The sequence below is a fragment of the Anopheles moucheti genome, chromosome 2 (genome assembly GCF_943734755.1).
Source record: "Anopheles moucheti chromosome 2, idAnoMoucSN_F20_07, whole genome shotgun sequence".
In the NCBI taxonomy this organism is placed as follows: Eukaryota; Metazoa; Arthropoda; class Insecta; order Diptera; family Culicidae; genus Anopheles; species Anopheles moucheti.
The window spans coordinates 78,877,390-78,903,075 of NC_069140.1; the positions used below are offsets into that span (position 1 = coordinate 78,877,390).

Genomic DNA, 25,686 nt, shown 5'->3' on the forward strand with positions numbered 1-25,686 from the left:
TCGCACTTCCACACGAACCGAGATGCACACCGCCGCCACGGGGGGGTTGGTGATGATGGTTTTTTCTTCCCTTCCTGATGTTCTGCGGCTAACTTTGACCCGGTACGACCGGGCCAACCGATGATCGCGATGTTTCGGGGCGCAAAAGAAGTTGTATTCGGGGGGTTTCTTTTTTTTTTGTTGCTGGCACCGCTAACACGCGCTTTGCATGTTGGTGGTTATTATTTTTCTACGCGCTACCACTGTCACTGACGGGAAGAGCAAGAAAACCATCGTACGGTGGCCAGGTTTTCGCGGGTGCTCTCGAAAGGAGGTATTTAAAAATAAAACTTTTCACTTGGCCACTTTGCTCGGTCACAACTCGCGGCCTTTTTTCCCACCACCACCATCCCCCAAAGGTGGCACTTGTACACGGAGCCATATTATTATTTTTCACTAAAACCCCGGGGTCGGATTTTTTTCTGTTGCGGTCGGGGCACCATCCGGAAGCGAACGGATCGACAGGCAGGATCGATTTAATTTTATCCACTGCTGGGTGAAACGCACAGCCGTTTAATGCAGGAGGATTAGTATTTGCATCGCTAATGGGTTGGGATGCACTCACGGCACTACGATTATCTAACATTTAATTCATTCACTACAGTTGAAGCCGCGGTGGTGTAGTGTGGCTGTTTGGCTATTGGACTCACAGCTAGCAATGATCACACTGGAGCAAACTCTGGACACTGGCTACTCGCACGCGCACTAATTATGAAACAGCAGAAGTCAAAAACCGTAATCCACGGCCCGGTTTTTGGTGGGGAACTCTACACATCACCTACCTTCCCGGCAACGACCGACACACGCACGCACACACGCACACACACTTTGGTATGCTGTTGCACACCCACTGGCGCAATGGCGGACGACGGACGAGGCAAAAACTCGGCTCGGGGATGTTCACTCTTCCACGGCTCGACTACGAATGGGTGCGTTCCTTGGGGTCGATATTTTAAGATCGTCCGAAGCGCTTCGCAAACACCGAGCGAACTCGGAACGACCTGTCGCTGCTCGGTGCGAGTGCGGACACCGCACAGATACGTGGCTACCCAAAAATATCACCCAGCCTGGCCGTCCCCGGGGGCAAAGCGACTCTGAGACCGTGCACGGTGCGTTTGGATTCGGTGAGTTCAGCGCGTTTGTTGTTGTGTGCTTTTCGAACCGGGGGTTTCGAACAAGAAGCGGACGAATATCTGCTTTGAAAATATTCGGTCATTTAATTTCCGATGATGGGCAGTAGGAATTTGTTTTCCCCCTTATCGTTGCTTGGCCCAGTTGAAGTTGATTTGAAAACCGATTGTGAAATTCAAACCATTTTGTCGCGTTTAATGATCGTGGAGTGATGTCAATCGGAAAGGCAACAAAAATAAATAAATCGAAACTTCGTTTATATTTTATGTGTCAAAGAGCTGGTAATTGATGAAAATGATTATTATTTTTATCGGAAGAATAATAATAGATTTCTGCGTATGTTTTTGTAAAACACACAATTTATTCATTTTAGGGTGGAATTAATTTTTAGTCACAAAATTTATTGCAAGTCTTCATAATTTGTTTCTCTTTAAAAGAAAATGATCACTCTTCCTGTTCCCAACGGAACACTTCAGAAATTCGAATTTAATTGTTTGTCGCGTGAATGGAGTAATTACATGCCTGCAATATTAGGCGCATTTCGGTTAAACTCCACCTTACTTTCGTTTGATCTTGGGTCAAGAACGGGCAGTTCAAAATTGCAAATTTTGTTTCCGAGAGCTTTGCGAGATTTGCGAGACAAAAAACCGGCAGAGTGTATTCTTAGTTACGCTATTTATAAAAGGCATAATCAAACAACAGCTCGTCCCAAGCTTCCTCAAGGTGATGTACGGTGTACGGTCTGGTTTGCGAATTGAAATGGAAACAGCTTGAGTCGAACCAAGTCGCTGTAAAGCGCTGCGCTTAATGTGCTGTTGATATTGATCGTTACAAATTGTGGTCTTCGTCTGATGTAAAACCATTAGTCTTGGGCATTGTTGTAGAGGTAGGAACAGCGAATTCGTTTAATACAGTTGTTGCCGCTCAATTGTGTCTCTAAAGTATGCATTTTTGTCTTGTCGTTACCAATAGCAAAAACATCACGGAGCAAGAATATTTTGAGTTTGAATTTTATTTAATTCTCATAACTTTTAAGGGGTGTTTGGTGAACAAACGGGTGAAATTAAACATTTTTCTAATATTGAATATAACTGAACGTCATTCCTTAGCGTCTGAAACTATTATTTATTCTTTGTCACATACTTAGCACTGTTCGAAAATTAAACTAACAAAATTGATTAAAGCGATTAATTAATAGTAGATAATGAAATGAAAATGGAAAAAAGCAAATGCACCGTTTTCTATCAATAATTAAAAAAACTCGAATAAATGAGTTGTTTCTGTTTTCATGTAAGGGCAAAAATTCATGAATAAGTGATCAAAAATTGGTGACTTCGAAAAATGATACACGCAGTCAACAATTGATTGCTCCGAGACAAAATGTAGACCACTGCTTATTTCTTAGCAACGTTTGATCATAAAAAACTGATTTAATGACCAATTAATAACTTAATGAAATAAATTAACATCAAAAAATGACAATTTTTTTATCACATAAATTCCTTTATTAATTATTAAACGAAGAATGATCGTTTTTGTTTAATTCGTTCTCTACACTTTTGTTGTGTTCGTTATAAAATAAATCAAACTGTCCTGTAACGAATGTTGTTTTCCTTTCGCACACAACCACACCGCGAGTGCAGTCAGATAGAAGGAATTCTCAACTCAAGCTTCACAGTTAATAAAATTTATAAACGTATCAGCGTGCCACGTCTTTCCGTACCGTCAATATTTGAACAGATTTTATGCTTCATCCCGTGCCACAACCCTCTCGAAAGCACTTTTGGCAGCAGAGAACATATTTGTGTTTTTTTTTTGGTTCTATTTTGATGAATCACGGTGCGGTGAAAATGCTCGCGTACGGAGCAGCGTACGGGACACTTACGGAAAGCAACGTTTCAACAATCATTTTTCACCTTCCATTCAAACTACTCGCCTGCTTCCTGTTACCTCCATCGCACGTTTCGCGATCCAATGGGGAATATTCGTCCGAACTTCGTCCGTTCGTCTTCCTGAGACCGCTTTGGGGAGGGGGAAGAGATTCGTGAGCTAATTTTATTTATGCGCGCGAAAAACTTTCACGCACAAACGCTCCCGTTCTTTGCGTGTAATGTGCACGCACGCACGGTAGCCACGGCGAGGGGAAATACAAAGCAAAAATGTTTATAAATTGGAACACGAATTACCGAGGGGATAGTTTTGATAAAAAAAGTAAGGAAATATATCACTTTTATGGATAATTTTTCACGCATGATTTTCCACAAAGTATTGTACTTTTTAAACAAACAGGCCCCATCCGTTGTGAGACAACTTAACAGATGAAGTAACGTATCGAGCAGAACAATCACCATCAGTGTGCTATATTTATTCCACTTGGGTTGATGTAAAATAACACACGCAGCAACAACAAAAAAAGACGCTGCATCCATTTCGAGGGTTAACTGCACTTAACACGCTGTGGCTGGTAGGTTACGCTTGTGGCAGGAAGTGTTGGAATGCGTTTGAATAATTGATCCATCTAGCTACCGTTCGATGAGCGGTGAGGCAGTAAAGGAATGAGTGATACCTAAAAAAACACTACCGATCCGTTTGCCCGTGTGCCACTTACAAAACGGCTCCTGTTTGCTGTTTTCACCCTCCCAACAGGACGTCCCAAGCTGGGGCGAAAGGAAATGTGTGGCCTTCGGTGGCCTTGTTTCGATCTCGACTGAAAAACACTCTCGACCGTTGCAGTGCTCGAGCCAAAACGGAAACCTACTCAATCGCGATTGCGGTATCGAGATGAGCAGGGTTCAATCGAACCCTGGGCAAAACGATTGAGCTCTGCCTTGTTAGCTTGTGTTGCTATTTTATAGTTCGGAGTTTGTTATTAATTATAAATCTTTGCACAATATTACTTACAATTATTAAAGCACAAGAAAATCATCATAATTAAGTGTTGCTTTTCCCTCATCCCCTTGTGATTCAGTGGGAAAATCCACTGGGAAATATGCTCAACTACTCAAGTTTCATTTCCCACTGGAACCACTACACCCACAGCATCAATGTGTGTGTGCTTTCGTTCGGATTTCGAGCAGTTTCCGAAGCCTTTCGCTATTACTGCAGGATTCGACCATAACAAATGCTTCTCGCAACCCTACAGCGGGTTTCCCACTGTCAGTGAGAATGCTTTCCGACAGCTGGATTGCGGTTTGGTTTGACAGCATGCGCAACAGCTCACGATGAGGGGGGTTTGCTTTCGGCTAGCCGGTAAAGCACCACACCCATACAAGCAACAGGCCCGAAAGGTTACATCGTTCGTCGTATTAAATAGCATAGTTTGTGTGTTGGATGTTGGTGTAACAGTTGTTGATTAGTATTTTTTAACAGTTTCACTCTGATGGGCTTCATTGCGCTATGTTGTACCCGCACTTCGATACACTCATTGGTGGTATCGGTAAAGACGGTGCGTTAGTGTGCGTGTGCGATGGTACAAGCATTGACGTTGCTTAGAGACAGGACGGTCGGCTCTGTGGACGGCGAGTGAAACATTACTTTCCGCAGTAACAACCCCGTTGATTGATCAGCTGTTAGGCGGGGTAGGAAGTAGCGTATTTATTTTTAATACAAAGCAACAAACTTTCCCCCAGGGGGACGGTTTTGAGTGAATGGTAATGGGAAAGGAGGATGAGTGAAAATGCACATTTACTGCAACGTTATGTTTGTTTACGCTTTCAACTCGCTAGGGGTGGTGGGTTTTTTAATTATTACGTTGATGAATCGTTGATGAGAGTAAACTGGTACATGATTTTAATGGAGAATAATTGTATTAGCAAATTGTTAAGATAGATAAAGACCAAGAGAGTATAAGTTGATAATTGTTTAACAAATTGGAGTTTATCTTACAGACTATTGTTAGTTTTTAATTAATAACTTACAGAAATTGAATAAAAATAAAATATAAATAAAAATAAAAATGTTAATTAATATTCGAAAAACACCAGGCGTCTCCATTAGAATAGGGCTAAAAGCCGTAATGCTGAGGTACAAGAACCACCAGGCGTCTCCATCACAAGACAGTTTTTATACAATATTTTTTGTTAACTAAAATCAATATTTTGTTAAATCTTAAACTACGTTAAAAAAATAATCCAATTTCGTTTAAATTCTACTCAGTTTGTCATTAGTTAAAATTGTGTACGAAATTGCTTTAATCGTATATATACAGCGTAAGAGATAAAAACTTAATCAAGGAGGCACATTAGTGAACCCACATTTATTTGAGGCAAAAAAGAAGTAATTTTGGATTGCATGCATTTTAATTGCTGCAACAAATTATTTTAACGAAAACGATACCAAATGTATCAAAAATAAATAACATTACATACATATATGGTTAGTTTTAACAATGATGTTAGCTTTTACTACAAGGCTTACCTTCCTACCACATATCTCCCATATGGTCTAGTGGCTAGGATATCTGGCTTTCACCCAGAAGGCCCGGGTTCGATTCCCGGTATGGGAAAACATTTTTTCTCAATTTGACCTTTTCAAACAATCTTTTTTTGCGATCGAGACGTTATCATAAATATGTTCTACAAACAAAAATCATATTTTCAACACTAAGCAGACAATGTACGGAGTTATTTTATTTCTTCTCAAATTTTATTCATCATACAAATGTAGAACAAATCTGATACAGAATTTGTCATCTTTGTAGTTACGGTTTTTTACACATTAGCTTTACTTCTCAGTATGTGTTTCTAATGACGCTATCTATAAGAAATATGTAATAAAACATTTGTTTATTTCTACGATTCTTCTATCTATCAGTTTGATGTACATATGCTGACGTGTCGCATGCACATGTTTGTATGTATTGCACGATTTGGAAATAATAAAATGTAACGCGGCAATAATTGTTTGTTAAACGCGACAATGATGAGATCCTCCTACCAAGAGTCGTGAAAGAGTGTATATCAACCACAAAAAGAGAAGGCCATTACTGTAAGTATATAATATTTGTCATAGAAGGAGTGTAAAGTAAGTGTAGAAAGCGTCGGTGTGAATAGTTCTACAAACGTTTGGCAGTTTAAGTTTTAAAAAGACCATTGCTTCTCTCGATGTGTAATAAATCTGTAAACAGGTGAAGAATCGAACGCTGGATGAACACTTGTAAATTACTGACAAGGTTTAAAAATTATTACAATATATTTTAAACTCATAACTAACTCGATTAAGTCGTTTTAAAATTGGTTCTTGCTTACTGACATGTTAACTTCACCGGCAGCAAAATTCGTATCTTTGGCCTATAATTTCTTTTAAAATGCTACTCATATTGTATCGTGTTTGATATTTTATATTTACAACAACTGGGTAACGTAAATCAAATCAATAAAGAAAAATAATAGTATAACGTCTTTTGTTAACAATATGATAATAACGTATGTGAGGTAATTTAAAGAGGTTTCGTTTTTAGTACACAAAACTTATGAACAATACAATTTTTGAACCGTGTAAAATCCCTGCATTGAGCTGATTGAACTAAAACAAAATTTCGATTTATTGTCAATTGTTTCTACTGATTTTCAAAAGAAAATTTTCGAAAATAGTGTATACTTTTCAGGGAATTTAAATTTGTGCCTAGTACTTTCAAGAGATACCAGTGCTAATCGCTTGTAATTGACAATGTTGAACTACTCAATAGATGTTTGTATTAAATTTTAAAAATTTCGTCTTAACTTTGGTTGTTTACATGGTTTAAATGTGGAATATATGCAATGTTATACATAAAATTTACCCATAATTTTGTTTTAATTGAACAAAAAAATGGAGACAACAAAAAATCGATTGCTCTCAGATTTCCTCTTCTTATTAAATCAAAAATGTTAAAAACATTTTCATGACAATCGTTTGTCGATTCTGATTACGCTTCGAATTTAAAGTATGCTTTATGTGTCTCGATCTGTTATTTTCTAGCGATACCGTTCTAATTGCATTGTTACACATGGTCATTGTTTGTCGGTTTTGGACAAAATAGCCGCACTAAACGAGATGTCCATCCGAGTCGGTATACCCAACGGAAACATTATATGACGCCAAGCTGGAGCTGGCTGGCGGATCGTACGCTCCCATCAGCATGCTACCACCCGAGCTGGAACCAACGTGCACGGTGTGGCCGTGCGGTTCCATCACCAAGAAACCATGACTGTTTGGCCCTCCTTGGATGTACTGGTCCGATGGGATGGGCGATGGGTTGTGTACACTGTACAGCTGCTGCTGGTGTGGCAGTGTGGAATAGGTGTGACTTCCGCTAGCGGAACTATTGCTACGCTTGGGATCTTTCAGGATGCCTTGCGGTTGCTTCGGTGTCGATTGGACGGCTTGCGAGATGCTGGCACTGAGGCTGCCGAGCGGAATCGTCGACGACAGACTGCCGTCGGGCAGATGGCCGCCTGTGCGGTGGTGTGTGTGATGCGTTACATCCGGCGGTGGCACCATCGTTCGGGCGACCCTGCGCAGCGTTTCGGAAGAACTTTCCCCACCGGCTATGGAGGGTAGCACGGGTAATGGAGGGGTCGGAAATTCAATGCCCGGATAATCCTGAAATAGGTAAGCGAATGACGCCATTGAGCAAATAGAGCTTTCCGGAAGTGAAAGAAGCTTTTGAAGAGCTTTCAGAGTTTTGAGGCGTTACGGTGTTACATACCATCGGAGGATAGAAACGGTCGTTATTCATGTGGTAGTACGAACCATCCATAGTGGAGTTTTTAAGCCTATCGGTGGGTACGGATTGATCATATCCTGGAAGAATCAAAATATGGAGTTAATAATGTGTCCTTCTATTAAAGAAATTATTGAATAGAAAATTTAAGCTTTAAAACGAACGTTTGCAATTTTTGTTTTGCATCAAATTAGTAATTTCTTATTTCAATTACTTACGCGCTTAATTCGTACTAAACCCCGTTTAAGGACAGAAATTGTAAATTATGTTTTAAATTAAAGTGTAAACCAAAATTTTCTTATAGATTCATGAGGTGAGTTTCTGTTACAGTTAAAACCCCTGCAGTTTGAAATATTTCACAACTGCTCATGAAACATTTCACCTCAAGCACAACTGGTACGGCAAAAATGGAAAATAGGTGAGGAAATTGGCTGTTTTTGAAGCTTTTTCCTGAGCTTTGCTTTGTGGATGAATGTTGCGTGTGGAAAAACAGGAAAAACAGGACATTTTCGTGATAGCTTACCACTTTCAGTACCGGTATTGCTAGCGTAATGAGGTAAGTTGCTGTCTTGCTGATACCGTGGTGGTTGCATTTCTCCTCCATCGATAAGGTACGTGGAAACCGCCCTTTTCCGAGTGTCATCCTACAAAAGGTGGTGAAAGCATTGGTCATTAGCTTAGTAGCAACGAGGAAGGATGTACCGAATGGTGCTGGGACTTACCATAAAATCTGGCTGACTATCGTCGTTCGAATACGCATCGCTCTTCTCCGAAACGCTCGACAGCGTCTCACCGGTGACCGTGTCGTTGTACGAGCTGGGCGCATACATTTCGATTGTGGCCGATTTACTGTTCGGGTTGGCTGAGTCTACACGTGTGGTCAAAAAATCATACATTAGGTTTAATTATTAATGCAAACAGTGTGTGTGTGTGTGGTCAGTTTCCGGTCGCTTGCTTCCCGTCGATGGTTACCGTTTAATATCAAAACCAGTATGGCCAGTCTCGATTGGGTGGGAGCATGAATACGTAGCCATTAAGAGAGTGTCTTGATTTCAGTTCCCCGAGTATCATAAATCAATCCCACTAATGGGTCCCTTTCTGGTGGTTTGTGGGAACAATTTTCCATTGCGATATGATTGATAATACAAGATTGCAAAGTAGGTAATGACATTAAAAAGCTATGTCACACACCAACCAACCGATGGGCCGATTATGTTGCATTCCTTCCCGAGCGCACAGATTAGCCGGAGGACGATTTTGTGTACTGTTTTTACTGATGATATTGTTCGATGAAAAGTTATAATCATGATTGATGTTCCCGTTGACACCTGTGGTCTCGCAAGGCTTTGTTACACCAAAACCCGAGAGCCTCGGGGCAGAATGTTTCACCAGCAGCAGCAGCAAAAAACAAAAAAACCCTCCCCCCGTTTGTTAACCCGGGTTTCCGTCGGGGGTTCCATTAGGTTTTGTGAGATGTCTGATTTGTGGTTTGATTGTTCGGGATTATCAGCTTGAGGGTAATCGACGCAATTTAAATTATCACACCTCAGCATACTTTTGCGGCCTGTCCAACGGACTGGTGTAGATTAAAGATTGTCCATTTGTTTAACGTATTGTAGGATGTGCTGCATAGCCTAATTTATTACATTACGTGCTGACAAATGCAAACGAGGGTAAAGTTACGGTTTGTAAATTTATTTAAAAATGTTAAAAAAGTTTTGAAAAACATCCAATGAAGTATTAAAGTTTGCAAAGTGAAGTTATGGTGAGAACCGTCTATTCTTTAGCATGTATGTAAGGGGATTTGTGAGCCTGAAATTATGCAATACTTCAAACATTCGAATATGATGACTTTTAAGGGCAATTAAGCACAAAAAGCTGTCTTTAAAACCCCTATTGAAGTTTAAAAGCAATTATAAAACTAGTGTTTGCATACTTTCAGGCGTTTCATCTACTACCATATGCTTTAAAAGCTTAAATTTCGTAGAAAATTCCAACAATTTTATGAAATTGAATCCATTAAATCAAATAACCAGAATTTCGTTCAAAAATTTCTATTTCTAAACAATCAAAACAAACAAAAAACCGTATTCTTTCATTTACTTTCCCATCAACCTGGCTGATGAATGCGTTGAAACATCTGTTTGTGAAATAAAAGCGAATAACAAAATGAAAGCTAAAAAAACACAAAATTCCCCCAAACGCTAGCCAACTGTGTGTAGCTGTGAACAAATTTAAGCCGATGTTAGAAAACATTCGTTTGATGTGCAGACGATGGGCAACGACGGGTATAGGGCAGTACAGAAACGCTCACCCATTTTCAACAAGGACTTAAGCGAAGGGACAGAGGTGAAAAAGTGGGTTCTGTTAGTTTACCTTTAGCCCGCTTCCTCACGACGAAGCAGACCACCAGGCCAGCGTTCACGATCAGCAAACAGAGCCCGGCGAAGGCGAAGCAAAATATCACGAAGCTGGGCAGGGCCGCCTTTTCGCTCAGCTCCACCGGAATCGTTGCGTCCGATCCTGTGTTTTCCGCGTGTTTTTTTTGCCCCACCCCACCCAACGAGACCGCGGGACCAGCCGATGCGTAAATGCGTCCGTACGGTGTGCGCCAATTCGTGGGAATGCGTTTTTCCGACAATCGGTAAATGCGCGAGGTGCGTTTTTTTTGTCAGCGCCAATGCCGGAATACCGTCGAACAGTAGCAGCAACAGCAACAGCAGCAAATGAAACGAAACAGAAATAAATGCAAACGAAAAGTAAAGTTAAACAAAGCCGAACAGAATGGAAAACGGGAAGAAAAAGTAATGCGAGACGCAAAGGAAAGAAACGAAGCAAAAACACTGCAAAACAGAAGGAACGAATCAGTCAGCAGTAACATATTTTTTGTGTGTGCATTTTGTTTGGGTTTTTATTCCGGTGTTGTGGAAACATTTACGCAGTTCAGTTGGTGGTCAGCAACGGAATGTAGTGTTGTGGTTAGCCGGGTTTGCTTTTAGTTTCATCACCGGAAAGTGATGGTGAATGCATTTTTTTTGGTGTGCAACCTTTAAGGAGCATTAGTGTGGAAATGTGCTTAAATTATGTTACAAATTTCATAAAACGATACAATGATGCAAAATATCTTGAGCGGATTAATTATTAAATGCCAGAGTTGTTGTGGAGTGCAGCGATCTCTTAAACGCTAGTTGACAGTTCAGTTCTAAAATTGTTGATAGCAAACATAGTCATTACATGAGTTACTAGGATAATGCGTGCCAGATTGTTTAGATGGTCGTAATGTTTAAACACTAATTTTTTCGTTGATCGAGAAAAATTTCTTCGAAAACTATCAGTTTCTGAATGTATAGTACCAGGAGAGCATCCACGGAAGAGGTAGCACCTAGTACATCAATTTTGGTCGAAAACTGCCGAAAAGTATGCAATGTTCATACACTAACTAACGAATATAAAGTACCAGGAGAGCATCCACGAAAGAGGTAGCACCTGGTAATTTTGCCCGCCTAAAGGTATGCAATGTATAAACACCAACTTTCCATACAAACCAGCTGTTTTCAGATTTCCGATACCAGGAGAGCATGTTTGCAAGAACTTGCATGCAAGTTTTTGCATGAAATTTCTTGCATGCAAACTTGCATGCAAGTTCTTGCATGCAAGTTTGTTGCATACAAGTTTGTTGTATGCAGTGTTGCTCAACATTGCATACGACGTTGCGCGCCATCTTGCTCTCCTGGTACCAGGTGTTACCTCTTGAAAAACATGCTCTCCTGGTATCGGAAATCTGAAAACAGCTGGTTTGTATGGAAAGTTAGTGTTTAAACATTGCATACCTTTCGGCGGTTTTCGACCAAAATTGCTGTACTAGGTGCTACCTCTTCCGTGGATGCTCTCCTGGTACTATACATTCGGAAACTGGTAGTTTTCGAAGAAATTTTTCTCAACCAACGGGAAAGTTAGTGTTTAAACATTGCATATCTTACGGCGGTTTTCGAGCAAAATTACCAGGTGCTCCGCCGTGGGCTTCCAAGGGGATTGATCCTTTACTGACAATGTGTGGATAAATGTGTGGATGTACTGTACATTACGTACGAAGATGTCCATCAAATTACTAACCGAGACAACCAAACGCAACGGCTACCGAATGATCCCAAGTACTGATTATTTTTAAGGAAAATTTAAAATATTTTCTTTAATTTCAGCAGACTTTTTAGTCCTGTAGGTGTGAAAAGAAAACTGGAGAAGCCTGCACAATGAACTGAACGGCGAAATTACTAGCCTACAACGAGTTAGATTCGCCATACAACGGTTGCGTTTTCATGTCACTGTAATGAAACCGAAAGACCCAGCCAGTAAAGTGCTTTTAGGTTGTGCACATGAACAAAGCAGGCGTGGTAGGCCCAAACTGAAAAGCAACGATAGCTTTGATGCGTTTAATAAAAGAGTCAAAAAGCTGCAGGCGGCACACGAGCCATACTTTGCCGACCACTGGGTTAAAGTGAATTTCTCCACAGCTCTATTACCTTGAAGCATGAACAAAATATAGTACGAATTCGATATTTAAAAAAAATCATGCTAAAAGATGCTCATAAATTTTGGGGACTAGCTGCAAAAAGCACTGCATTTTCTTTCTAAGATGACATGACGTCCGTCTCGATAGAGTCGTCTGGGCTTTAAAAATATATATAAAGCTATGCCTACTATTTCAATTGTGTAAATATATTGTGACTCGATTCTGACCTATAAGCTCAAGAAGTAGATTCTGCTATTTGGTTTGCTATTTCTGGGCTTACTTTTGTTCATCTGTAGCTTGATTTTCGTTGCGCTGGAGTGGGATTTTGTAACCGTCTTGGCCACCCAACACTGCACTGTGAGTTCAAAATTTCTTATTCTTTTGATGGGAGTAACAAAAACAAGCTAGCGCTAACTAGCGCAGAGTCAACAATTTCTGTTCACTGTTTAACAGCAGCAAATCTTGGGAACTGTAAATAAACGTTCACCACAACAGGTAACCAGGTCCGTCCGTTCGGAAAGATTCATCAGCGAGAAAGGAGAAAAAAGCAACGAAAGGATACACAAAAGCTGAACCCTAAGAAAGCGAGAGGATATTAAAAAATAATTAACAACAAATCCATCCCAAATCGGTGGAATGACGATGAGCGATGAAGCAAAATGCTGCGAGGTAAAGCTGACTTAACGACTATCCGATGGGCAGGAATGTTACGCGCCCGCGGGGTTTGGATCTCGACCAGTTGGAACAACGAAACCAAGACACTCTCTCTCTCTCTCTCACTAACAATATCCACCAAAGGGCACGCACGGTGCAACCGGAAACGGACCGTTTCGTGGATGGAAGGAAACAACCATTACCATCACCACCGACGCCACCGGTGTACGGTCCGGTGTTGTGTTTGTGGCCACGGTGAGCACGATGTGTGGCGGGGCTCGTACCGGGTAGTCCGCGCCGGTAGAGACAGAATCCGATAAGAAGGATATTGAGCAGTACCAGGCAGATGCCGGCCGCGACCCCAATTCCAAGCAGCAGCAACCCGGACGGTCCGACCGTTGACGAAGGGCCGAGAAAGGATGAGGATTCCATCGGTGGCTTGCTGCCGAGCACGGACGAAACGGTATCGGTTGGCGGTGGTTCTGAAACGGGGTTTGGGGGGAATCCCACAGTTAAGGATGATTTTGTGGCCAAACGGGGGGAAGAAAACAGGGGGACTGTGGGCTGTAAGTGCTGTCTCCCTTCGTTTTGCTCTATTTTTAATCGCGCTAGCGGAGTGAAAGCACTGCCATCCACAGTTGCAGCGGGATTTGTATTGTTCAGGAAGGTTCGCTGCGACAGCCCAAGTGGACGAAAGACAGAAGAAAGTGCGCTTTGTGCGAATGCCGGATAAATCCGGGTGCTGCGTGGCCCAGTGGCCGGGGAAAGATTCGGATTAATTTCAGTTTTAATTAAAAACCGTTGTAATTTGAGTGAAAGCGTTCGCTGTGAGCGGGAAATATAGACCACTCTTCTGCTCGTTTTGCGCACTCCGCTGCGAAACACATACACTGGCACTGGCACACACACACACATACAAATCATTGTAGACGCTGGCGATGGTGATAGTACGGCACAGTTTTCCCAGTTTTCTTCAAGACCGAACAGATTTGATCCCTGGTCCGACAGCGACGAACAGTGTCGTTTGGTGAGTTCATCGATCCATTCACGCTGTCGGTTGAATATTGCTTAGGTAGCGATAGGCATAAACCAAACTAAACTAAACCGAAAAAAAACACGGACGCTTTCCGCAACTTCCGGTCTCTAAATGAAGTTAACTTTAATTACCTCGGGTTTGGGCGCGGGTCAAATCGGGCAGGTAACGGCTCTCGCCGAGCACGTTGGCGGCCATGATCGAGAACAGGTAGAGCGTGTTGCTACGCAACCCGGCCACCGTGAGCTGCCGAGCGTTCGGGGGACCATCCTCGTACCGGTACCGTTCGGACGTTACTTCCCGGTAGCGTATCCGGTAGCTGGCACGATGTCCACCATCGAAACCGGGCTCCCAGCCGAGCGTAACGGTGTCGTGCGTTACGTTCAGCACGGTCAAGGTGGTCGGTGGTTCGGGGGCAGATTTTACATCCAGCCGCCCGACGCCGGCACCGCTGCCGAGATCGTTCTTCGCCCGGCACTCGTACTCGCCATAGTCGGCCGAGGAAATGCGCTCGATTAGAAGGATGGATTCGTACGTTAGCGGGTCGAGTTGACGCTGGATGGTTTGGTATTTGGACGTTTGGTTGACGGCCAGCTCCTGGCCGGAACGTATCCAGTGGAAGGTAGGTTCTGGGGCGGACTGCGCACGGCAGGGTAGACGAGCCTGATCACCAGGGCCCGAGGCAGCCCGAAGCATCGCGGATGATTTATCTATCTCTGGTGCAACTGTTGGTGAGGGAGATAATGATAAAAACAATTTTAATTAAACATTTTAAAAATGACAACATCTAAAAAAACAGTATTTTTTATGTACATTCTTTTCTAAATAATAATAATCTAATTGACAATAAAACTAAAAAAATGAAAAAGTTTATCAAAATGCTTCACAAGAGATAAAACAGGGTTTTGTTAACACGTTTGCATACATTTAGGCGCTTCATAGTGCTTCATTTCAGAAATTGGGCTTTGGTTGACTTTTGTAATTAAAAATTTCCACTTGTTTGTTAATGAATCGACTACTTTTAATTGAAATAAGCTGCAAAATGTTAAGAAATTTTCAAGTTTTATGAAAAATAATAACCTAATTTATATAAAAGCCAATAAAAAAACGATAAGCGACATAAAACTGTTTCACAAGTGATTAAACAGGGTATTGTTAATACGTTTGCATACATTTAGGCGCACAGTGCTTCATTTCAGAAATTGTGCTTAGTTTGACTTTGGTAATTATAAATTCCACTTGTTTGTTAATTAATCGACTACTCTTAATCGAAGTAAGTTACAAAATGTTAAGAAATTTAGAAGTTTTATGAAAAAATCGTATGAAAAAGCAATTTTGTAAGAAGCCCTTGCCTGAAGGTATGCAATATGGTGTTTTGATCCGTAAAATCGAGATAAAGCATATTTAAAAATGGCTACTGGTAAAATAGAATACTATTGGATACTGATTGGCAGTGATTGCATACTTTCAGGCTAATACTGGTGGTGTAAACACAATGGAAAGTACTCGTAGAGTTTAAAAACTGTACATCTGTTTTCCTTCAAAAATGACGCTCGAAAATTCCCAAACTCGGACCAATACCTACATTTGACAATCAATAGCACATCGCGGCCCGCCGGTTCGCCGACATGATTATCAGCGATGCACCGGAAATTGCCCACATCCTCCCGGTGTGCATCCTTCACCACCAGCGCACCGGTTGCGTTGGCGTAGGCCGCGGTCGTTTTTGCCTTCAGATCGTACCCGGTGCGCTCCCAGCGTACGTGTTCCGGCGTTAATGGGTTTCCTGGAACGATAGTGCGCACAGAAGTGGACAGAACACCGGTTAGTGAAAGGTTGCGGCATATAGAACCGGGGCCCTGGTCTTAGGTACGAAATCCGTGTTGTCCATTTTTGCGCTGAGCCTGCAGTCGTCGGGTTTGATGGGATGTTTGTTGTCGGTGTCGGAAGGTGGTTAGTCTGGTGGTTGTCTTTTTTTTCTCCTCGCTCCTATCACCGCTGTACTGCGCTTGTCGCCTGGGTTGTTGAGGTTATGCCGCAGCACAGCATAGGTGGGCATCCTTCAGCCACTGTCCACCGGGCACCGCGTAATGTTTGCGTTTGCCATTTGGAGATGATGGGGAAATGTTTTGTTTGTTGGGTGCTGAGTGGGTTTTTATTTTCTGAAGCAAATGGCGGGTTTTTACTTTTTTTTTTATTGGAGGCACAATTCGCACAACGCGAGCTTTGCTTTGCACAAACTGCCACTGCCAGAAGTGCATACGGTAACGGTTTTTGGAGATGGAATTTGCGTTATTTCTGGTGACCCTTTTTTTGTTTTTCGGCCCGGCCCGGTACGGGTTCAACATGCTCCTTGCAACCGAAGCACTTGCGGAAACAAAAACACGGAACTCAAATATGGCTTCGCGTACGATTCGGACCATTACTACACGCAGCAGAGCCATTTATCGCCGTGCGGCCAGGTCGTGACGGTAGATTGCAGCGGCGAAGTTTTGGGGTGGATTTTTTGTTTTGTTTGTTTTTGCCACGTTGTAGACGACCGCTTGTCTCAAAACGCGAACGCCGGCCAATAGGAATGCATGTCATATCTACCTAACCCAGGGTTTCGGGAATGAAATGAAAATAGGCCACAGTGATAGTGGGTGGGAAATGGTTCTACCCAATGTGCAAAAGGGGGGCTGCTTCAAATGCAAATGACTCCTAGCATTGTGGATGTGGAGTTGAATAACAGCAGCAAACAAACAAAAAAGAAACAGTGGCCATTTCCCCGAAGCCTGTGCGGATGGGTACGATCGTACGCGACTAAACCCAACATGGCCTGGCTGGTCTAGCCGGATCGCCGGTTCCCAAATACTGATTCCGTCGGCTCAGTTCCCAGCGAACGCTCAATATGGCGTCCGATGGACGCCTGGGTTTTGCTTATTTTACGTTATGGTTACCGTTTCGCTTACACATCCAACGCATGCAACGCCAGTAGTAACGCAAGCAAAAGTAAACAAAAAACAAAAAATAGATAATCAACTGCAGCTGCACGTGAGAAGGCTTGGATATGACTCCAACCACACCACCAAGTATGATACAAAAAACGGGTCTGAATCTAAGCTCGGGCTGGAATAGGAAAATGGGGTTTCGTTTTTGTAGCGGTTTTCCATCGCCGGTACTGGATGATGTTGCGTTCCCTGTTCATTAGAATGTGCATTCCGCTGGAAAATTCCTTCATAAACCAAATACATGGCCGGCAGATGGTCCAACAAAAAAAAAAACAAGGATGGAAGTGGGGAACTCTCAACAAGTATTGCATGTACTGTAGACGTAGAATCAAAGCGCTTCTTTTATTGCACACATCCCGGTGGCGCTGTGACCCGCTTGCTGCGGAAGGTCAGATCTACTTTGTGCTTCGTGTTGCACCATGCAATTAACGCGCCATGAAATGTTCACACATAAAGGGCAATCCGAACGCGTCGCCCAACGCCATCTGTCTTCGCGCGGAACAATGGGGCGCTGAAATAACTCGCGGCTGACACTCGCTTTGCGATTGCGTTCGATTGCACCGAGGGCGCAAATCTGTGTGTATCCGGTACATCCGGATCGTGGTTGAGCGGACTCGCATCGCAGCCAGTATGCTATCCATTTCCCCTTTTTGGAATCGCCTGCCAGTGTCATCGCGTTACGTCGCATTTACTTACCGTCAACGGTGCAGTTTAGTATTGCGTCCTCGCCCGGGTTTACGATGACGGGTTTGGAGATGGATTTTATCGTCGCAGCATCTGTAGCGAAAGAGATCAAGAAGTGGATCGTAAAGCATAGCTCGGATGGTGGGGAGGTGTGCATGGGCACGACTGATAAAGATGTTTTCAACTTGTTCAATATACTATTAAAGTGTGAGAAGAGTGGGGGTCGTAGCAGTGCTCGTGGTAAAAAACCATTTATGGATATGTTTTTGGGAAAAGTTTAATCATACCTAAACTGATTTGTATTACCGTTTCTGTTTATCTGCTTCTGGCACATAAAGCAAGAAAATCAAAAGCTAACTTCGCGATTTAGCTTACATAAAATAAGGATATGGGAACGTTTTTTGAGCCCCGTAATAAAATAAAAAGCAATTGCATACATTAAGGCGTTGTGAACTCTACATGACGAAAACATAGAAAAATTGCACCAAGAAGCGATGTTTTTGATTGTTTATGCTAATTTTTCTAAATAAAATATAACATTTTCAAATTTACAAAACAAATTATCATATAGTAGACGATGTAAGGAGGATTTATGAATTTATTAAATCTTCCAATTATTTTAAAAATCAGTGTTTAGAACCCACATAACGTTATACAACAGATTGCATATATGCAGGCGTTAGCTATAGTAACACAGATACTTCCGTACCTGTAGATAATGTATAATAACTATCTTAAGAGGGTTTCTCTTGTGTTGGGTAATTCAGATTCAGATTCATGAATCTGAATGAATCTTTGAACTCAATGAATGAATCTAAATCTCTATTTCGAAGATTCATGTTCATCTTCGAGGAGAGAATTCTTGAGAATCGACAAATGATTTGTGTTACACACTGAGCTTCTTTGGCAGACCACGCGAAGGACTAGTCCTTTTGCTGAAATCACAGGACGACGGTAACGGAGTTTTCTCGGTGAAGCAGAGTCTATGGGTGATTCCTCCCGCTAGTTGCTCCTTATTCAAAGCTTAGGAAGCCTATTCAGACAGAAGGGGGTAAGGTTCCGAAGACCAGAGCTCTGATAAAGGAAATCAGATGTTTCTACTTCAATTTATTTACCAAAAGCTTCTTCATCCATCAATTGCTCCCGCTTATTTAGCCATTTTTAACAAATGTCATAGCTTCCTTTGTCTATTTTCTACTGCGGTTCACAATTTAACATTTTCGTATGGTTACTTCGATTTTTCAAATTCCAAGACGCAACAAATTGAATGACTCCTCTTTAAAGATTCATATGAATGACTCTTCGAAAAAAAAATCTTAAGCACAACACTACAAAATAACATAAAGTTTTAATTTAAAGCAGTTCGTTATTTTAGCTGAATTTTAGTACAAAGATTGTTGGAATTTTTGTTAAAACCAATTTGTGTTAGTTTATTTTTCGTTTCCTTCATGATTCTTTCATCATTTATATTTCTTCAGAATTCAGTTTATAAACATGATTTTGATTCCTTCTTATGAAACACGCTGTAGTGCTGTCATTTTGAAAGCTACAATCTGTTATCTTTTATTGAACGTTCATTTAAATTCTTTTTTTTAAAGATTATTGAATTGCTATTAGTTTGGAATGAATTTTCGATGAATTATATAATTTAAGTCTATTGTATTAAAGTTGTATTAAAATTGTTACATTTTAAAGACTTTGTTCACTCTATTACACGCTTCCATCAAAGTTCGCAAAGCAGAAAGCTTCCACAAATGAAACTTAAATAGTTTCGGGTCGAGTCGCAAACAGCGGACTTTTAAATCGCATTAAAATTAATCAATCGTTCAGCAACAAAAGTTTCCCGCACACTGCAATTCAAACGCCACACCGAACGGGAGACGATAAGGACGCGAACAATGAACTTGAGCAGTGCGCACTGTTGGCATCGATCGAAACGAAACTTGGTCGTCGCAAGTGGTCGCATCTAGCCTTTGTTCAAATGGTGAAGAAAAGCTGCCCAAAACAAACTGCAACCAGATGGGTGGATAGGAGAAAGAAAAAAAAAACACACACACACGCAGGAGTGCATTCACATCCGGGGTCCCGATGTACGCCACTTTAAAACAAGACACATCCCGACATCATCCAGCACAAAGCGATCCCCATCGGCTGATTGCTTCGGCTGGATAGCATACGCAAACTTTTCGGCACGTTCGTAGCTTTTCTGTGTGTGTTTGATTCACCCCCAAAACAACAAGCGAACAAGCTGGTCGCTGGTGTGCTTCTGCAGCGCCCCAAAAACTTGTGCAGAATTAACTTCGAGCGCTCGTCACGACTTTCCGTTGCCGGGACAACGAACGATGCAGAAGTTTTGTGCACTGTGTTTCCTGCCAATGATGATCGGTTCGCAGTCGCCGTCAAACGACTTCCTCAGACAACGATCGAAGTCAGGCGTCACTGTACAAGCGCGATCCGGATAATTGAAATACGTCCTAAGTTTTGACCTACAGCACAGACACACAACAGCACCGGGAAATAAGGCGGACCAATTCGCTGCTAGTTAACTTTCTCGCCCTTTTCCGTTGTCGAGCGTCAAGAAAGGGGGGGAAAAACCCCTTTTCTGGCACGGCATCAATAAAATCTTATTTTATTGAAAGGCCGTACATGACCCGGGGCATGATAATGTGGGTAAGGTCGGTTAGTCGTACAACACACATCCACACGGGGTTCGGTTCGGTGTTTAATAGCACGAATTCAAACCCCGTTTGTACCTAGCTGATGGAAAGCTGCTGACCTTATTTGATGCGATTGCTGCAGTCAAAGCCAAAAAGAAAAGAAAAAACACAGGTCTCGGCTTGAGAAATCGCAGCAGCAATCGAGTCAGCAAGTCCTATTGCTGTACAAGGTCACACTGGGATGGAATTTCTGGTTCTGGTACCGAAGGGCAGAACTCGGGAGGAGGGACTCGCATTACTTTCATTGTTTACGAGGTAACCCTTCGGGAAGGGCGAGGTTACGGGGTTTTTGTGGGTTGAGTGATCCGAAATTCCAATTTCAGGACGATTTTGTCCTGTTTTGTCTCTTCTATTTTCTTCCCCCCTCCACCCTATGTACCTCTTTCAACCCCCCCCCACCGCATGGAAGTGAGTTGTGTGCAAGAAGGTGATATGGTTTTATTGTTGGGTTTTTGGTGAGCATCGGCCACTGTGAGTGTTGTCGGACCACCCGGCGTTGCAGCAATCGGGTCGGAACCTCCCGCTGTCTAAGTTAGTGCCAGTTGCGGCGAAACGTTGCCCACAACCGTGTGTGTGTGTGGCCAGTGGACGAAACACCTCACCGGTCCACGTGTGTACCCGCGTACGGGGTTCCATCGTGCGAAAAGACAGCCGGAGCCAGTTGGATGAAGATACTAACCACCGTGTGCCATCCACTGCCACTGTTAGTTTATTGATTTTCTTCCGGGAAAATTTCATCCCCGCCTTCGTTACCTCGTAAACCCACCGCATCCAACCGCATTTTCCTGCCCACCGAGCCTCACAAGCTTGGAAGTAATTCCTTCGCGGGGCGGTGTCGGCCAAACCGTTTCGGAACCCGGGTGGTAATCATCATGTCATTGTCAATGTACGATAGCGCCCTTGAGGATGGTGTGCCAAGCGACAAATTGTGTGCAAGCGTCCCCGGTGACCGTTTGTGTTGTGTGCGGATTGTTTTTTTTTCTTCCCCCCGAGTTGCTTTTGTTGTCCGTCTGCGTCCTGTAACGATTGGTGCGGTGCGTTGTGCAAGGTTGTGCAAGGTTCGGTTCGAAGGCAGTATCAAATTTGCTGTAATGTGTTTCTGCTGTTAGCACCGATAGCTTCACGCAACTTCCATAAAGTTTTCCCCACGAAACAACGCGATGTGGGTGGGGTTGGTGTTGCGGGTTTTTGAATTTTGATATGTCAATTTGTTTTGCTAACGGACATGTTAGAGTAAATTGATATTGGCAGTCGATGAGATGCGTGATGTGCTGATGTGCGTTTGCAAACAATTTTGCTGCGTAAAGCATTAGAGATTTTGGGGAGGACAGTAGTGATGAGAATTTCGTCGGTGTACTGTCAAAAGGTCGGATGAGGGTATCAAGTTTATGCAAGCTGTATTATAGAGCTAGTAAGAAATAGCCGAGTAAGAAACGAATGAAATCAAAGTTTTCAAATATCATACTTATATAAACATATTATGTGAACAACCTTTTCAGTTGCATTGCTCATTTTGTCTAAATTAAATTTAAATAAATCAAAAAGTTGTTTAAAATTCAATAGTTTTTAAAAGCAGAGTCAAATTCTTGAAGAGAAGATTTCAATCCATATATGTAAACAGGAATAGGAAAGTGAGGACAAGAAAGATTTCGATCAAAGCAACCACATAGCAAAAGGAGAGACAGAAAAATCAGTTTGTATCTACTGCTCGAGAGGCACACATTATAAGAGATTGACGGCAGCGTTAGTGCAATTAAATCGTAGAACAAGTCAACGGAAGTAGTTTGGATTATTTTAATACAAGAGAACACAACGTAGGATAGTTCACGCCAACAAAATTGTTTTTTTGCAGATTTTGTTGTGCTTTAATCATTTTTTCAAGTGTTTACAGCCTGAAAGTATGCAATCACATTCAACATTGGTTTGGCTCTATTTAGCTAATGATTTTTGAATGATCGTTAAAATTGTGCAACATACTTGAGGTCCTGTACGTCACCTATCAGTCTAATCAGGACGTCAGAAGCCATGAATTGTCTGGACTGCAGTTCGTAATAGGGACAGTCCTGAATTTTGACTATTGTCTGAATTTCTATACATATTTTTGTAAACAAAAAATCGAAATGATATTGACCTACCGCTACCGGGATATCACTGGGATTAATTAATCAATAAAAATTAATTTTCTTCAGAGTATTCTAGGTATAAAAACATGTCTGGTGCGATCCTACATCTTAAACTGTCGCGTAGTATTTGTTAGATCTTATGGCTGTTATTACATTCATATTTCCAGTACGAAGTTTATAAGGATCAAGTGAGGTTGACAAGGATTCTGTAATAACGCATTTCGTCACAGTAATGGGAAAAAATCATTGCAGAATTCTTGCACTTCTTAGGTTAAATGCAGAGGGATAAGATGAAAAATCTGTTCAGTTGCAGAGCTCATTTTGTCTAAATTAAACTTGCATAAACCCAAAATTTTTATGCTGATTTTGTTGTGCTATAATATTTTTTCAGATATTTACAGCCTGAAAGTATGCAATCACATTCAATTTTTTCTCATTCTCATTCGTCAATGGATTTCTGAAATTCAGAGCCAATTAGGTTAGTAGTTCCACAGCTTCCACATCACAGAAAAATGGTTCCTTCGATCCACCAAAAAAGATGCAACATGCAATACGATGCTCGAGTCTAAATCAGTTTGTCATAGCTGATCTACATGATCATTAGACCAACATGGAAAGGCATTGCATACTTTAAGGCGTACGCATCTGGAGCCTGAATGTTGGGAGACAAAATTCGAAATTAGTGTATGATCTTCCACGATTTAGCCTTAATTTTGTATTATTTGTAATGCACAATATATTTCAATGATGACCTTTAAATTTATTGAATGTCTTCAAATATGATGCATATCTTTAAATTTGTCTCATTACACCAAGAAATTGGCAGTTGACATTTCTTCCATATCAATCCCTGTTTTTTTTAGGGCCTACTCCCCTAGCTCAAAATCATCCGCACCGATTGAATCCTCAATTTAAGTGCTTAAATAAAATCAAATTGTAAAGTAAAACGGTACACATAAAAAAAAAAACACCCGATTTACTACTACGCAATTTTCAGCTGTCATTGCCCACGATAACAAAACCCTCGCAGCGTAATTCCGTGCCCGAATTGCCCTTTATTTGCGCTATTACTCTCTTATCGAAGGTGTCCCGTTGGTATTTTTTTTCTCCTATTGCTGTTGGATGTTTTGCTCCATTCGGCATCAAACCCCACCCCCTCGGCTTGTTACGATCGCAATTACTCACGCACGGTTTTTGCGATTGCTTCTTAGGCGGATCTGATTTTCATCGCCCTTTCAATTCCATCCGGTTTGCCATCCATCCGGGATACCGCTTTTGGGGATGGTGAAGTCGAACCACATTACAATGGAAGTGAATACCTTCCTGCTGCCATCCTATCCCCACGAAAAGAACAAAAAAAAAAGGTAACCAGGAATAAGAGGGAAAAAACAGGGTCTTGGTTTTCGGTGATTGATTTTCGGCACTGAACGAGCGGTTAATTCGCATGTCCGTGCCATTCAACCGATCCATTGGATCCGGCTTGTTGGAAAGGATTGACAGGCCTGATTGTACGCAAAGGTACATCAATAAACGAAAAAAAAAGAAAAACAATTGAAGCACCCTCTCGGGGGTATGGGGTTAATTTGACTAATTCCGGATACATTTCAGGGTCGTCAATTAGCTCCGATCGGCATGTATGGTACTTCGGATGCTGTTGAAAAATGAAAGCACCGACACAATGTATCCACCCTATTCTTGTCTATTGATACCGTAATCATAGTTGATAATGAAGATGATGATGATGATGATGATGATGATGCTAGAATGCTATGATTGATAGGGAAGCAATGAATCAGATTATGTCAGCCGTTCGGCCACGCTCGATGTCGTGCCTGTGTGTACCAGAGACAAAGACAAAGAGAAACAACGCAATCCTGCCCTCCAACCAGCTTTTGAGTGGTGTGGTATGATTTGAGGTGACCACAAAGTGCTCACTCCCCCCACCCCCCGTCACATACGTGATGGGGAAAGGTTCGATCCCTGCCCGGGGAAAGATATCTTCGAAAAACGGTTGCCAGTTTGCCCTGGTGCGCCCGTTTTATTCGGTGGTGCCTGACCTTTTATTTACGTTTATTGAAGCGACGGCATGGGTGGGAAGGGGAACGCTTTTAATCCATTATTTACGGACCATTTGCGCCGATTCCGACGGGTCATTACCGTTAACATAAACGTCAAGTTGACAACAGTTGACGATGGCGTCACCGTCACCGGTTCGACATCAGGCTGGCCTTTCGATGGTTGGTTGGTTGGTCGGTCGAATCATCAAAGGCCGATCGGTCCGGTTCGGTGTGTGTCCCCATGACCGGGAAGGGGGGGGGGGGGGGGAGAGAAGGGTTTGAGGTTAGGATATGCAATGCCGGTGGTCAGGTTCGGCCATAAAAAAATCGGAACCCAGGCACTGTGTGTGGGCTATTCATCCAAAAACGGACAGGATCCCACCCCGGATGGGATCGACACACTAGTTTGGTCATCAAAAGTTTCTCCGCTTTACGGATGGACATCCCCGAATCGGAGGCAAAACGGATAAATGTATCCGTTTTCCCTCCTTTCCGCGCGTGTGTTCTCCGACTAATGTCATTTTCCTTCAATTTATTCACTGTGATGTGCATGACCGAACTACGAGGGGAATCCGAATTTCAGGGCTCGTGTGTGTGTGGAAATGTCTTCATTCGCTATTCCAAAATCACTTCCGAAAGTGTGTTGTACGCGGTGTGTTTACAAGAGCCGCCTCACGCACGCGTGTGAGTAACAGTGCGAAACAACCGAATGCCTTCACTCCGAATCGCTTCAATCGCTTGTGCGAGGCGCCGACGGTACCGATAGTAGCACCTTCCGGTGATTGATGGCCGGATATAAAACACTAATTTTATCAAATAAATCACACATTATATCTTCCATCGGGGCTGCTCAGCTGAGGCGTACCGCATAAGAGCAGTCGACGGTGTCGCCTTGACACTTGCGTCTTGCGCCGCTCCCATTCGGTCACGCGTTTCACGTACAGGCTTTTTTGTCTTTCTGCTCCTTTATGTTTGGTTACCATCACGACCAACGTCGTCTGGATAGTGCCGCGGTGCGTACCGGCAGCTGGCAAGTTTTCCCACC

General features: G+C 42.4%; 1 protein-coding gene and 1 non-coding gene across 2 annotated transcripts in view; one reads left to right on the top strand and one right to left on the bottom strand.

The window, feature by feature from the left end:
- Positions 1–5,602: 5,602 nt before the first annotated feature.
- Trnae-uuc (transfer RNA glutamic acid (anticodon UUC)) lies at positions 5,603–5,674 on the top strand. Its single transcript has one exon. It is a non-coding gene; the product is annotated as a tRNA-Glu (tRNA).
- Positions 5,675–5,915: 241 nt separating this feature from the next.
- The window catches only part of LOC128299474 (nephrin-like), a 292,126-nt gene continuing 272,355 nt past the window's right edge, over positions 5,916–25,686 (bottom strand). The window contains exons 16-23 of the mRNA XM_053035456.1: positions 17,757–17,837; positions 15,656–15,856; positions 14,205–14,795; positions 13,241–13,519; positions 8,596–8,741; positions 8,397–8,517; positions 7,859–7,953; positions 5,916–7,752 (exon numbers count right to left, since the gene is read on the bottom strand). Coding sequence (XP_052891416.1) covers positions 7,195–7,752; positions 7,859–7,953; positions 8,397–8,517; positions 8,596–8,741; positions 13,241–13,519; positions 14,205–14,795; positions 15,656–15,856; positions 17,757–17,837 — 2,072 coding nt within the window. The 3' untranslated portion in view covers positions 5,916–7,194. The remainder of the gene's footprint in view (positions 7,753–7,858; positions 7,954–8,396; positions 8,518–8,595; positions 8,742–13,240; positions 13,520–14,204; positions 14,796–15,655; positions 15,857–17,756; positions 17,838–25,686) is intronic.